The sequence below is a fragment of the Melopsittacus undulatus genome, chromosome 7 (assembly GCF_012275295.1).
Source record: "Melopsittacus undulatus isolate bMelUnd1 chromosome 7, bMelUnd1.mat.Z, whole genome shotgun sequence".
In the NCBI taxonomy this organism is placed as follows: Eukaryota; Metazoa; Chordata; class Aves; order Psittaciformes; family Psittaculidae; genus Melopsittacus; species Melopsittacus undulatus.
Genome location: NC_047533.1, coordinates 27,144,436 through 27,160,204, shown reverse-complemented (window position 1 = coordinate 27,160,204; position 15,769 = coordinate 27,144,436). Strand labels below are relative to the sequence as shown.

Below are 15,769 nucleotides of genomic sequence, written 5' to 3'. Positions count from 1 at the left end.
AGAACTTCAATATTTGCATTTAGTTTGGGGTTTTTGGTATTTACTGTTCTATGCCTTTTGTTCTTGTAAAGTTAAATTACTATTGACTACAAAGCTCATGGTTTAGCCATATTATTTTACATTATGCCCTGAAAACATTGTCCTTTGCGTTGTGCTGTAATTTTTGTTTGTACATTCTAAGATGACGTGAAACTCATAGAAAGCACAAATGCTTCTGTGGGGGAGTGGAGGAAGTGATTAATGTTCAAGTTCTAGAATTGAGAGTTGTAAAACCTTGCAAAACTTAGAGCACTCACCTAGGAGGTGGAACACTTGGCTGACATTGATCTGGAGGGATAGAAACCCCACTGCACCTTCTGAGAGAATGCTGCACCTTACAGTGTGTAATATACTTGGAAGGACACCCATCTTTCAAAGTGAGACCACTGTGCAATCTTGAACACAGGAGTCACATGCCAAGAGGAGAAAAACAAACGGTATGCTTTTGTTGTTTAGTGATGGAGCATCTCAGCTGAGGGGAAGGATTTGAGCCTTGTTCCACTGCCTGCTCTCAGAGCTCTCTCTATATGTTTTCCAGGAAAGAGCTCATTTAAAAATGCCCACTTATCCCAGTAAGAAAGGGCACAAAGAACTTCCTTGGTTCCACTGGCGTAGCTTCAAAAGGAAGAAAGGGTGGTCCAGATACCTATTCTGTACCCTGGTATTCTCCCTGGAAAAGCCAGATGTGAAGAAAAAGCCTAGAGTTAAAAAGTTGTTGCTAATGGACCAGACACTGCCAACCCTGTTTTCTCTCCCCTTTGTTAACTACTACAAGTTAGATTCCATGTTTCTATCAAACATTCTGGATATTCTCAGAGAATAATTTATCAGGGCTTTATGGAAGGACTCAGCAATGGAAAGAAAGGCTAAACCCACCTACGGCTGACAGTCCGAAGAATTCTTTGATCAGACAGCATTAGGCCAAAGTCTGCATAAGGCATAAAACTCATTTGAAACTATTGCAAGATCAAAGGTAGGCTAAAAAGCATGGTCTGGGGATGTTGATTTTGCTGATAGAAGCTTCAGCTTCACATAATAGTTACATCAGGTTCTGAAGTCTGTCCTAGTAATCTAACTGATTAAACCCACAACCTTACTCGAGAACTGTATGTGTATAAATATAATCAAACATTTTGGTCCATATGTGTAAACAGAGTGCTTTTTCCTCAGGGCATTGATCAAAAAAGCAATTGGTAATAAAAATGTCTAAAAATTGCTCTTCATCTTTCTTGTTCTTCCATATTAGTTTCCAATAAACTGATACACATTGGCTACTAATGCATACCTGTAAATTGGGGTGTATCTTTAGCTAATTTTGATTTAGTCAATACATTCATGGCTTATATGAATGTTCCAAAGTCATGTTAACATTTTACAAAAATTTGTTTTGTAGACTGCAGTGATGATGTATTTCGCTGCGAGACAGGAAAATGCCTAAATTACACGTTTGTTTGTGATGGATATGATGACTGTGGAGACCTTAGCGATGAACAGAATTGTGGTAAGTGAAAGCTTTTCTAAAGTCTTTAAGACACCAGTACTGCCTAAATCAGCAATCTTTTTACTTAAACTATTGAAAGAGGAATATACCCTGCTGTTACTCGCTTTGGGCAAAGTAAAACAGCTCACAAATTTTATGTGCCATTTGTAAAGTTTTAAAGGAGAGTTGTGGGTCAATCAAAATTTTGAAGGTAGTGGTATTTTGAAGAAATACTGCGATTCGTAATTTCTTTTAAACTAATTCAAGATGTTATGTTTGCTTTCCTGCTAACATGGCTGAATTAACTGACATTAAAGGAAACCGTAAGAGTTTACACACTGGTGATGGCAACTGTTTCATAGCTGAACTGTTTTTACATAAGCTTCAGAGTGAACTTGCATATTTTGATGATCAAATTATGTTTCTTTCAAATTCTGCTTTCAGTCAGCTTTGTATGTTCTGCCTTCTTATATTGTCTTTCTACCTACACATGAATTTCATAGGGAAAAAGATGAAATTTTTGCCATGAAAAAGAATAGTTAGCACATGTAAATATTACAAAACTTTGAGAACTTTGTTTTTTTTAACTTTTGCTCCTGGTGCTACACCTAAGACAAATTAAGTGCTCTAAAATGGGAGTTTAAAATATTATATCTCACTTTTTTCTTTTGCTTTTCTAAGGAAAATCACAGGAAATTTCAAAATTAAAAATCAATACACATTTTTTTCTGATAGTTTTTTTAATGTTTCTTCCTCCAAATTAATCTAAGACTCCAAGATCTTTCACTACTTTTTGTCAGTTCTGGTTGTTCATTTCTGTTTGTTTGGTTGGTTTTGTTTGTTTGTTTGTTTTTCATAAATCATCTTGATTCAAGACTTTTCTGACTGTTTATCTAACTCCTACCATTGTTATATTGAGATAGGGTTTTTTTTTTAATATAGAAAATTTAAGATCTATCTTTTTGTACAGGTTATAAGTAGGTCTCATATCAGACTGTCTACACTGTTAATTTGGTGTAAGATCAGACTGCTCAAAAGAATGCTTTTATTTATTTGTGGAAGAACTTAGGTAGGAAAAGTAAGATGAAGATTGGAATAGTTTCCTTGTAGATCATTCTTATGAAAAATTCTGAGTGTATGCAAAAAAAATTTCTGATTAAGTGCCAAAAATGGCAAATGAAACTTTTTTTTTTTTACTTCATAGTAAAAGATAAATGTAGGGAATGACTTTCCCTGATGGCAACTGGAAATGTTGGCTAACTGAACGGCATTTCATTATGGGAATACAGAAGATCTTTAATCTGCTCAACAATATTAGAAATGTGTTTATTTGCAAATTGAAACAACTGTGCACCTGAGAGAAGGAGAAAGTGCATCACTATCTATATAGGCAATGGAATTCAGAACTATATGTAACTAAAATCTGCCAAAACAAATCTCCAGGAACAGAAAAATCTCTTTTGTATTTTACAACTTCAAAATGGCTCATTGGTAAGAATGATTAGCTTATAGGCAGAGGACAATTCATCAAAATCACAAAATACACAAATTGTAACTTGATCCTTTTTTTTTCTTCCTCACATTTGAATTTTAATTAGATTGTAATCCGTGACACATCATCAATGTGGAGATGGGAGATGTATAACTGCTGATTGGGTATGTGATGGTGACCATGATTGTATAGACAAATCAGATGAAATCAATTGCTGTAAGTTCCTTTAATTTCTAAATCAGCTTTTATTTCTTTAAAAATGAAAAATAATGTAAGATAAGTAGTATATTTACTTACTACTTGTAAGGCACAACTACAAGTTTATTTGGTTTGCAAAGTCTGCACTTGATAAACGTCCATACTGGAAGACAGCTGCAGCAAATTAAACATTTGTTGCCATTGTTGAGAACTCCCAGCATTGCCTTGTGTTTCAGCTTAATTACAGAATTACCTTTTTGTTAACTGTGATGCTCCCCTTAAAGAATAATGAATGAATATATATAATCTCTTTAAACTGTAGGCATTCTGAGTTTGTGACAGCTTTCTCATGTGTCTGTATGCAACCTATCAAAGCTTGTCAGAGTCTGGACTTCTCTCTTCTCCAATGATAATGGTATATAGCTGCAAAACAACTACCCTAGTATAGTGCCAAGACTGTAAAATCAGTCCTTGGGGAACTAGCATATGTTTTAATGTGATTAAAGTTGTCATAAGAGATATGCTTATACTGCTTTGATTCTTGCTGCCATTCGGTGCTTGACCTCACAACCACTATCCTAGAATTTTCCCTGAAACCTAAGAATCTATTCTGAATTAAAGAATGAAAGTAAGCGGGCAAAGAAAAGATGAGAATTTCTGGTTGAGTAAAAATTATGCTTTTATTGGTTTGTTGTATCTGTAAGCTATTGAAAGCATAGCCTACATACAATGAAAAATGTCTTCTAGTGACTTTGAGTGCTAAGCAGCGTTATTAGCTCCTCCTGAAATAACTTCTAGATAACATTCAAAAATAATTGACCTTCATTAATCTAAGTTAACCAGTGTATCATCATGTTTTTTCTCTCTAGCGTGTCACAGTCAGGGTCTAGTGGAGTGCAGAAATGGGCAGTGCATTCCTAGTGCATTCCAGTGTGATGGAGATAATGACTGTAAAGATGGAAGTGATGAAGAAAACTGCAGTGAAAGTAAGGGTATACCCCATTTTACTGTTCTTACTGAACCTACCTTTGACTGCTTTGTTCTGAAGTGTCTTTAGTTAAAGCTGTCTGACATTTACTTTCATTCCTTTGTAAATAACACTTGCTAATGTTCTCTGGTGTCTGCTTTCACACAAGGATCTGTAAGCAGAGCTTTATTAGTTCTTAAAAATATAAAAAATTAATGAAATGGAGGTGATATTTAGTTTAGGTTTTGGTTATCTGACATGATGAGCTCTTACTATATAATTGATATATATTCACCATTGTCCTGCAGCAATTATAAGCTACCATCACAGGAACTGGTGCCATTTGAGAAGGACTTTTCTCATGAAAATTATTTTTCTTCAGTACTTGGGAATCAGAGAAAGGATGTTTTCCTAAACAAATTAATGATTTAGTGTGACTAAGGAAAAAAGTATGAAAATGTGAGTTTTCACATCTACTTGATAGCTGGCTCATTATGGTTTATATGAAACAAAGGAAACCAGGCATTTTCTTGAGCCCCAGAACATGTTTCCCCAAAGACTTGTGTCCTGTGGGTACATTGTGACACTCGGAAAGAAATGCTGTAATGTTGTGAAAATTTCACAATATTTGAGGATATTTTTTACATGTAATTCTCTTGATTATGGTAAGGTAGGTTCAGATAGCAGCCTTCCCTTCAATGTGAGAATTATTAATGACATACTCTTTCAAATTTAATTTTTAAAGAAATTGGTTAAATTTATATAGAAAACCCTAGTGTTGTCAGATGTGGTGGTAATAAGATAACCTATTCAAAAGTTATTAGAGTAGAACACACCTGTTATCATAAGATAAATACACAGCTGGTTCTGTGGTCCCTTCAAAAGAGAGAGTAAAGAGTGCTTATAGAAAATTCAGCATTGACTGTGCTCAGATCAAAGGAATCTACATTGCAGCGAGTTGAGAAGCTCTTCTCCTGTGGGATAAGAAAGAGTTGGAGCAAACTTAAAAATTAATTTTAATGTAATTATTTGTAATAAGTTTAGAATTTAAGAAGTTTTCCCCTATTTTTAAAGTTCAATTTTGCAATCAGCTGCACCTGTTAAATAAGACAATCAATTGCTACAGCTAAGAAAGTACCTCTATTGCTTCAATATATAACATGTATGAAGGGAAGTAAATCCACATTACTGCACTGTCAGTTCTTTGGGATGAGGCTGTTGTCAAGATCACTGAAACCAAGATGTTTTTAAACATCTTCTGTACCTACCCCAATATAAGGACGCCATGACTGAATGATTAATATTCAATAATAATCAGTTGTGTAGTGCAATACAAACACTAAGTAGTAGTTGTAATAACCCATTTTAAAGAAGATGAGATGATGAAATCCAAACTGTTCAGTCTCTGTGTACCAAATAGTAAATTAAATGAATGCTTTTGCAAAAGTCACATTGAAGAGAGAATTTAGTGGTTTGGAAAGGAGCTATCACCATTGTAACACACAGAAAAGTCCATGGATTTGTCAGAGAAACTAACTACCCAGGTAATACGTTCAGAAATGTTCCGATGAAATGCTGGTTTTAGTTGCTCTGAATTCCATTTTTAGGACCGTAGCCTTTTGGGGTTTCTTGTTGTTTTGTGTTTTAACCAGCCAAAGAAGGACAATGGCACTTCAGCTTTGATGACCTTTCTTCAGGAAGATTTTATTGTCCACCAAAACAATCATAAAATGAGAAGAAGATCAACTGAATGGCCCTGAGGAATGATTCCCAGAAAATATTCTCTTTCAACTAGAACCTATTGTTCCCTCCAAAATCTGATTTATATGACTTTTCATACTTTTCCGCAGAATTGTGGTAAATGGCTTTCAGAGATCCATACCTCTCAATCGGAAACTGGGATATAAATTCTTATGTTAAGTATACGGGTAAAGAAAAGTGACATCTGGACACTCCTGCAGGCTTTCCTTGCTTATAACATTTACTTGCTGCACTTGAAATGCTGTATGGGTTCTTAATTATGTAAAGTAAATACTTAATTGTAATGTAAAAACTCTGCATTTTTCTCATTGCTACACTTCAGTAATTTTTATTAGTCTGGTAAATAATTAGAATAGTAAATTTCTATTTTCCTCAGGTCAAACCCTCTGTCAGGAGGGAGACCAGAGATGTACTTCCTGTCCTGAATCCTGTGGAACTTCTCTCTGTGAGATGAGAAACAGCCAGACAAAACTGCAGAGTAAGTAGGTCACATGCTTTGCACTGTCACTGTTTTAGGGTGGTTTAGAGTATAATGAGGATGCAGGGTAGGACATGGTAAATAATACTTTAATTTACTATCTAATACACATGCGTAATGATTAAGTATTGAAAAGGGCAAAGTCAAAACAGAATTTCCATCATAACTTTTTATTATTGATGTATTTAGAGATCCTAATAACATTTGACATTGAGATATTTTCCCTTCTGTGAATTTTTGATACGTTCTTAAAGGCTATCTACAGTTGTGCTTCTTAACATCTACTGACATTCAGTGTTTACATGAAGTAACAACACAGTGTAAGTGTAAAGCAGAAGCTACTGGTTTAATTTCAATATATAAGAAAACATGAGATGTGTTTAGTAGGTTGGAGAACTTTTAGCCCTTTTATGAAGGAGTAATTTTGATATTCAAACTGGCAAAATTACTTATTCTTCTGATCAATACATATTGTATGATATATGATATAAAGCAGCCTTCCAGTGATATTCCTCACTGGAAACTGAGGCTAAAAAAACACAGAGTACCTTTACCTTTTCTGTTTATCTTGTAACTAGCTCCACTGCCATAATGAGCAGCAGACCCACTTTTTTTTTTCCTTTTGCTGCCAGTATACTTACAAGAGCATTTCTTCTTGCCCTTTACATTGTCCAGTAGTTTCAACTCTATCTGAGCTTTGGCTTTTCTAACTCCATTCTTGCTTGGGAAATTTCTCCATGTTCCACTTCAGTGCTGCATCCCCTCTTATGTCTTCTGTGTATTTTTTTGTGTTTGAGCTTGGTCAGGAGAATCACATTCAGCCAAGGTGTTCTTATAGCGCACTTAGAATCATAGAATCATCTTGACTTGTTTTGCATTAGAATGGACTCCTGTGCTCTAAGGAGGCTCTGCATTAAGACCAACTTGCTGTCCTTCAAGCAGATATCAACACGAATAAAATTCTCATAAGTACCAGGCCTGCAATCAGGAGGTACCCTCAACTCTCAAGAAGGGCTCATCTACCTCCTCTTTTTGTTAAAGGTGGTCTGCAGAAGATGTCTGTCATGTACATCACCTGTGTAAATCTGGCCTTTAATCCATAATCAAACTATTCAGGTGAGAAGCAGCCTTCTAAGGTGATTGGAGTAGTAGGTGTTGGGGTTTTTCACTTGCCTGTTGTGAATCAAACCCCAGGAAATATTTAGAAAAGGTTATGAAATGGGAAGGAAAGCATCCAAATAACACAAAGCTAACAAAAATACACTTTTTTAAAAAAAAATACCCTTGTATTAAAATCTTAATTTTTTAAATATTTTTTTGTTGTTGTTGAAATCTCAGGTGTCTTCATTGAATTATCATAGTCATTTTCTCATCTGTGTCTTGCAATATTGTCTCCTGTGAGAGGTTATCCCTCTCCTGGTGAAAGGGAAGCAATATACATGGGATACATACACTAAAAAAAAATGAGAAATGAAACATGAGTTATCACAACAGATCAAATTACTTTGGTTGTTGACCACATGTGCAGTTCCTGCTGAAACCCCTTGAAACTGTAGGTTTCTGGCATCTCCACAGAAAACAGTACTTCAAGTAATCTTTCCTTACCTTTGGTGAGACTTGAAGGTCATATTTTCCTGATCTTTTAAGGTCAGAATACACAGGTATTGATTGTGATATAATTGCTGACTTGAATAACTCCACTTTAGCTAGTCACAAATTTAAATCAGTGTGATAAGGCTGAATGCTCAAGGGAGTGAAGGATATTTAGTCTCAGATCTCTCTGTCTGCAGAAGAAGCATCAGCTTTAGCATCCTGAGCCTTTAAGAACAGGTGTTGCTTCTCAGTTTCTCCATTTGAAGATCAGCTTTTTATTTGAACATTACTGACATTGCCAGAAAGCTGTGATTTGCCCAGGAATGGGGCTTCCATACTTCTATTTATTGTTTCAGAGTTTTACTCATAATGCTTCCAAAAGTTAACAGTCATTACACTAAACCTTGGTTTATATGTTTAGAGTGGTAGTATAAAGTAATATATATATTAAATATAAATATAAATATAAAGTAGTAACTTTATATATTAAATATATAAGTAGTAACTTTATATATTAAATATAAATATAAATATAAAGTAGTAACTTTATATTTACTCAGGTCAAAAAAGACAGTATTTTGTAATTGTATTTATTTTTAAATACTTAAACTGCTTAGTAAAGACCATGTAAAATGTATCTGATATATTGTGACAGAAACAGCATGGGATTCACAGCTGATGGCTGTGTAGTCACCAGTTGTCCATAAGACAGGTCTTCTCGGTGGCAAAAGGCACCAGCAGCAGCCTTACCCAACAAATACAAAAATATAGAAATACCTGCAGCAGCCTCTTGTTCTTACCTCCTCAGAGAGCAGTTCTCTCTTAAGCAGATTACCTTTCATAACGAGCAGCTACAGCCCTCTAAAAGGCAACAGTCTTTCAAGCAGTGTGACTCCATTCAGTTACTGTCACAAAAGGAGAGATCTGAAAGTGTACTTTCTTTCTTGGACTCATCTTTCTTGTGGATAAATCAGTATGAGAATGACTGCGGTACAGAACAGTTTGTCCAAAATCTTTTCTGAAAAATGCAAATTTTTGTATCCGTTGTATGTGTTGGAAAGTAATTTTGGAAAATGTTTGAGTGCCTGGCACTATTTTACAAGACAGCAAAAAACTTTTTTTGATGTGTGATATTTGAGTTCTAAAACAATGTTTCTATTCCATGTCATAAGAAGCCCAAGAGCTTTTTAGTGAAGATACTTCCTTGGCATATTATGGGCAACAGCCCATAGTTCTCAACAGGAGTAACACATAATCTGAATTAGATTTGCAGATCATCTCTCTCCCATTCTGGTCCAGTGAATATTTAATTGTTTATACACAATGGAACAGCAAGAGAGTTTGGGAGAGGTTTTTCTTGCGTAACATCTGGAAGTAATGTTGTCTTTTTTCATGTTATTTTTGCTGTTCATATTTTGATCGGAGATATTTCATCTTTGGTGAGACATGAGAATTCCCCTGAAAAATGTCAGTGTTGACAAAGAAGTATTTTCTCACCCAAATAACACTGTAGTTGGAAAATTCCAAAGCATAGGCCACATTTCGCAGTATTGGTTAAAGTGGACATTCTGCATGAGTGATAATGTCTGATCAGTTTAAGCTGGCATTATAAAGCAGTAATAATATACTTAGTATAACAGAACAAATATCTGAATGGAGAGTGTTGAGGCAACAGAGGCAGGCTATTTTGTTGTTTTGGTGCTCTGTGACAGAACTGAAAGCAATAGGCACAAACTGAAACATGGGAGCATAAGGATAACTGAATATAACAAAACACTTGTTTTACTGGCAGGGTGATTGAACACAGGTTGTCTGGAAGAGGTTGTAGAGACTCCCTAGACAGTCAGAAGCTGTTTGGGCATGGTTCTGCACAACCTGCTCTAGGTGGCCGTGGCTTGCAGGGGGATTGGGCCAGATGATCTCCAGAGGTTTCTTCCAACTTCAGCCCTTCTACAGTTCTGTGAAATACCCCATTCACTTCTGTTACTATGTTTGGAACTAACTTCTGTATAGTAGGTAGAGCAAGTTAATACATGAAGATATTAAATGCAGGCATAATTTGATGGTTTATGAGTTTTTTTTTTTTGGTTGTGGGGTTTTGTTTGGTTTTTTTTTGTGTGGGTTTGTTTGGGGTTTCTTGGGGTTTGTTTTTGGGTTGATTTCTTTTTTTTTTAGTGTGAAGTTTTTTGTTATTTGCTTTTTTTTTCTTTAGAATAAGATGCAATGAATTTTATTGCTTGTTTCCTACTCACTAGCTTGTACTTATATGTACTATAAATAAGGGAGCAGCAAGATAAACTGTAGGACAGATATAAGAAGGAAAGATTAACATTTGGGTTACTTGAATTCCATCAGGTGTTCCCCTGGAATGTATATTCTGTTTGTTACTTGGCTGTAAAAGTAAAAGGTTACTATTTTCAAACCTACAATGACATCTTTGCATATAATGCAATAGAAGCTTTCTAAACGCAGTGAAAAAAGGAGTTGTAATCATATTAAAAACATGTAAAGTGAAAACCTGTATCCTGCAAAGGCATTACAGTGGACTAGATTTTCTCCTGGAATTCACCTAAATGCCTATAAATACGAGTCATAACAAATGAGAGAATGAAACATGAGCATTTCTGCCATTTAGTTTCAAATGTTATGTTATACAAACACTTAAAATTCTGCACATGCTTTTGGGTCCATTTACTTGGGTTTCATCATGAAATACTGTTGAGCATGTAATGTTCTGTACACATCAAGAAAAGATGCTTACTGGGGAAAAATAAAAAGACAAAACCAAACTGATCTGGGCAACTGAAGTGTGGGAGGATGTCGTGGTTTAAACTAAATCTGCACAGTTTCCCCTCCCCCCCCCCCCCACCTTCCCACTCCCGGAGGGAGCCAGAGGAATACAACTCCCACGGATTGAGGTAAAATCAGTCCAGCAATTAAGGTATAACACAAATCACTACCGTTACCAATAACAAATCAATGTTAGAGGAGACAAACAGGGAGAGAGAATACGATACCACTCGCCGCCACGAGGCCAGCCCGGAAAAGAGCTAACCCCTACCCCCCTGGCCACCTTCCCGTTCCCTCTCCGAGCCCAGCCCGGAGGAGAGAGCTAACCCCTCCCCTCCTGGCCAGCTTCCAGTCCCCTCCCCGAGCAGGACGTGCTGTGGTATGGAATACCTCCCCGACTAGCCCAGACCAGGAGCCCTATCTCTCCCTCCTCCCTGCCCTGGCAGAGCATGAGCTACTGCTGAACCCATGACAGAGGACAAGGAAGAGTTCAAAAGGAACAGGAAATCACTGTAGTGTGATGAGGATTTTTGTAGTCTTTGAACCTCATATACTCCAAAGCTGGGACTAAGTGGTTTGAGATGACAGAAGTATGTGCAGTATGCAAGGATTTAGCAGAGAGGAAAAGTTGTATATAAAATGAAATTCATAATCTTCAGATTACAAGTAAATACTAAAAGAGGTTATAACAGGGAACGCCAGTCCAAGAATGACAGTTCAGCTGATCAGCTGATTAACTGACTGGTGGGTCTTCTTCCTCCCAAAGGTGCAGCTATAGAATCACACAGTTGCTACAACTAGCTGGTAGACAATATTAATCATGTTAAGACACATTTGCTTTCAGAACAGGCAAATATACTTGCAGTCTTTTGGTAGCAAATTACTTTTTTGTTGTACTTTTTTAGCACTTTTTCATCAAAAGTTTTCTGTTGTGGTGGAAAATTAAAAAGTAGCTATTTCTGACTACCAGCTTAAAAAGAAATACAAGAGCTATAAGATATTTTAAATCTAAAATACTTGGTCAGTTTAGTATGTGTTGTGATGAACTCCCTAAAAGCTGAATGACTATATAGCTATAGTCAGTGTGATCATATGGACTTGTAGCTGTTACATTTAGTTTGTTCTTGCTTATCATTCTCTTTATTATCAATTACACCTTATCTGAATTTAATTATTAGCATGTAGACTATCTCTTACTCAGTGTTTTTGCAGTACATAATTGTCCTCATTTTTCCTTCAGATCTTGGGATGCAAAAAATAAAAAAACTTGCCTTCTGCTTTCTATAAGGAGAAATTGTGGAGTTTCTGTCATTAGAGATTTTTCAAGACCCAATTAAACACAGCTTTGAGAAACCTGATCAGTCCTCAGAATTGACAAAGCTTTGAGCGGGACATTGGACTAGAGACCTCCTGAGACCCTTTCCAATTTTGACAGTTGTCCTGCCAGTATGAGTTGTGTTATGGGTTTATTGTTTTACGGTATAGGAACTCTTGAAAATTATCAGAAATTTAATTTGAAAAGAATAAATCTGTTTTTAAAGAATGGTTTATTGTACCATGTTAAATTTAAGATGTTACTCAGGAAGTTAATGCATATTGGTGAGGGAATGTAAGTCTCTGAATAGGTTATTAGGCAGTCAGAAGTCAAACCCACCTTTCTTTACTTATATGGGGTCTTGAGCTTTGAAACTTTGAAGTTTCTCAAGCCTTTGAGGAAATCACCTGACTGATAAATTTGTTAAATTATTTCTTCTGTATTTCATTTCATCTCACACCATTTGTGTTTCTTTTTTTGTTTGTTTGTTTTTGTTTTGTTTTCTTTTTGTTTTGTTTTGTTTTCTTTCTGTGAAAGGTCAGTGTGAATCAATTACTCTGGAGCTCTGTATGAACTTGCCTTACAACTATACTTATTACCCAAACTACCTGGGACACAGGACGCAGAAGGAAGCTTCTATCAGCTGGGAGTCTTCTCTTTTCCCAGCCTTGGTTCAGACCAACTGCTACAAGTACCTTATGTTTTTTGCCTGTACAATCTTAGTACCAAAATGTGACCCCCATACAAATCAGCGGATCCCACCTTGCAGGTACTACACTATACTTCATTTAATTCTTGACTGACATTGTCCGTCATGTTAGTCTTTCCCAATTTTCTGTTACTATTCAGAATGCAGAAATTTTGGTATGCAATTCAATTCCATAGCAAAAGGTAGGAAACCATATTTTAAAAGGTCATTAAATTCAGTTCATTACACTTGTGTATTAGTGATTTGATTAGTATCTGAAGTACTCAAAACAAGGAGAGGAATAGCAGTTCAATAATTTTCAAAGTATATATATTGAATAAAACAGACTTTCATTTGGAAGGGACCTACAATAATCATCTAGTCCAACTCCCTGACCAATTCAGGGCTCACCAAGTTAAAGCATATTATTAAGGGCATTTTCCAAAAGCCTCTTAAATACTGGCAGGTCTTGGGCATCAACTGCCTCTCTAGGAAGCCTGTTCCAGTGTTTGACAACCCTCTCTGTCAAGAAACGCTTCCTAATCTCCAGTGTAAACCTCCCCTGGTTCAACTTTGAACCACTGCCACGTGTCCTGTCACTGGGTACCAGGGAGAAGAGATCAGCACCTTCTCTCTGCTTCCTCTCCTCAGGAAACTGTAGAGAACAATAAGGTTGCTCTTCAGCATTCTATTCTCCAAACTAGACAAGCCCAGAGTCCTTAGCTGCTCCTCACAGGACATTCCTTCCAGCCCTTTCACCAGCTTTGCTGCCTTTGAACTCATTCAAGGACCTTCACATCCTTCTTAAACTGGGTTCCAGAACTTGACACAGCACTCAAGTTGAGGCCCTACAATGCTGAATACAGTGGGATAATGACATCTTTTGGCTGGCTGGTTATACTGTGTTTGATGCACCTCAGGGTGCAGTTTGCTTTCTTGGCTGCCAGGGAACACCACTGAATTGTATCAAGCCTGTTGTTGACCAGCAGCACCAGATCTTTTCCTCCATGGCTGCTCTCCACCCACTACTTGCCCAGTTTATACTTGTGCCTGGTATTACTCTGTCCTAAGTGCAGAATATGGCATTTGAGCTTGTTAAATTTCATCCCATTAATCGTTGCCCAATAGTGCAATCTATCTAAAGCCCTCTGCAAGACATTTTGTCTCTCAAGAGTGTCAACAGCACCTCCCAGTTTGGTATCATCAGCAAACTTGCTCCATTCAACTCCTACATCCAAGTGATTGATAAATTCAGTGAACCAAACTGGCCCTAGAATTGAACCATGAGGAACATTGCTGATTACCAGTCACCAGCCAGATGTAGCCCCATTCGCTACAACCCTTTAAGTTCTGCTCTTTAGTCAGTTGTTCAACCCACCCACCTCACAGTTGGACAACATGTCCAGAAGGTTGCTGTAAGCTTTGTACAAAGTACTGTCCATTTCTGTGTTTGATTAGAGTTGCACCACTATAAAGGGTATTTAAACACAGAATCAACTAATTTAATATGGAACATCAGCATTTTTTAATAGTTTTTTTGCAATTGTATTTCACTTCAACTATGCAAAGCCCTATCCAAATACCATTAACAAAACTTGAAATTTTAATGCATGCTTACCTTTCTAAGTTAGAAGAGTACTGCATCATTCTGAATTACAGACTAACTTAGGCTTTCTACTCATCAGATTAACTTTTCTACAATCCTTATCAATTCATATGATTGTACTTTTCAGGGTTATGTTCAAAAGAGACTATGTTCTGTAAATCTTGTCACTTTGGTAGCAGCAGTTGTTGCAGATTAGGAGAGCTAATAAATCTGATCAGCAGGAGGAGCTCTTTGAGCAAATGGCTGCTAAAGCCTTCTCGTACTGTATTTCTGTATCTTTTAATGGGCCTACCTTGATGATATTGATCAATTAACATCTACTGTCTTGACAGAAAAGTGCATTGCAATTTGCAATACATGTCCTAAGGTTTCCTACCATGTGACATTGTTGACAAATAGATAACATTACTGTTGTGGTTTAAGCCCAGCTGGTAACTCAGAACCACGCAGCCACTTGCTCAATTGCCCCCCTTCCTCTGCCCCCACCTCCTGGAGGGATGGGGAGGAGAATCAAAAGAATGTAACTCCCACAGGTTGAGATAAGAACAGTCCAGTAAATAAGGCGTAACACAAACCACTACTGCTACCACCAATAATAATAATGATAAGGGAAATAACAAGGGAAGAGAATACAACCGCTCACCACCCACTGACTGATACCCAGCCTGACCAAAGAGTGATCTAGCTCTTCCAGGTAACTGCCCCCAGTTCATATAGTGGGCATGATGTGCTGTGGTATGGAATACCTCTTTGGCTAGTTTGGGTCAGGTGTCCTGTCTCTGCTTCCTCCCGACTTCCCCTCCTCCCTGGCAGAGCATGAGACTCAGAAAGTCCTTGGTCAGCGTAAACATTACTGAGCAGCAACTGAGAAGCTATGGCAGTCTGGTGAAGTTCCACTGACTGGAAAAGGGGAAAAATAACCCAAATTTTTAAACAGGGGGAAAGTGAAGATGGGAACTACAGGCCAGTGAGTCTCACCTCAGAGCCCAGCAAGATGATGGAGCAGATCTTCCTGGAAACTCTGCTAAGATACATCAGTGATTATTGGTGACAGCCAACACGGCTTCACTAAGGGCAAATAGTGCCTGCAAATCTGATGGACTCCTACGACAGGGTATGGCGTTGGTGGATAAGGGAAGAACCACTGATGTCATCTACCTGAACTTCCTCAAGGCACTGTCCTGCACAGCATCTTTGTCTCTAAACTGGAGAGGCATAGATTTGACAGGTGGACTACTCAGTGGATAAGAAATTGTCTGGATGGTCCTACTCAAAGACTTGTGGTCAATGGCTCGATGCCCACATGGAGACCAATGAGGAATGGTGATTCAAAGGGGCAGGTGTTAGGACTGGCACTATTCT

At 37.2% G+C, this 15,769-nt stretch overlaps 1 protein-coding gene across 1 annotated transcript in view; it reads left to right on the top strand.

Annotated features, from left to right (window-relative positions):
* Positions 1-15,769, top strand: part of CORIN (corin, serine peptidase) — a 136,830-nt gene that overhangs the window by 81,178 nt on the left and 39,883 nt on the right. Inside the window, 6 exon segments of the mRNA XM_034064575.1 lie at positions 1,433-1,540; positions 3,118-3,126; positions 3,129-3,227; positions 4,079-4,195; positions 6,314-6,415; positions 12,651-12,882. Coding sequence (XP_033920466.1) covers positions 1,433-1,540; positions 3,118-3,126; positions 3,129-3,227; positions 4,079-4,195; positions 6,314-6,415; positions 12,651-12,882 — 667 coding nt within the window.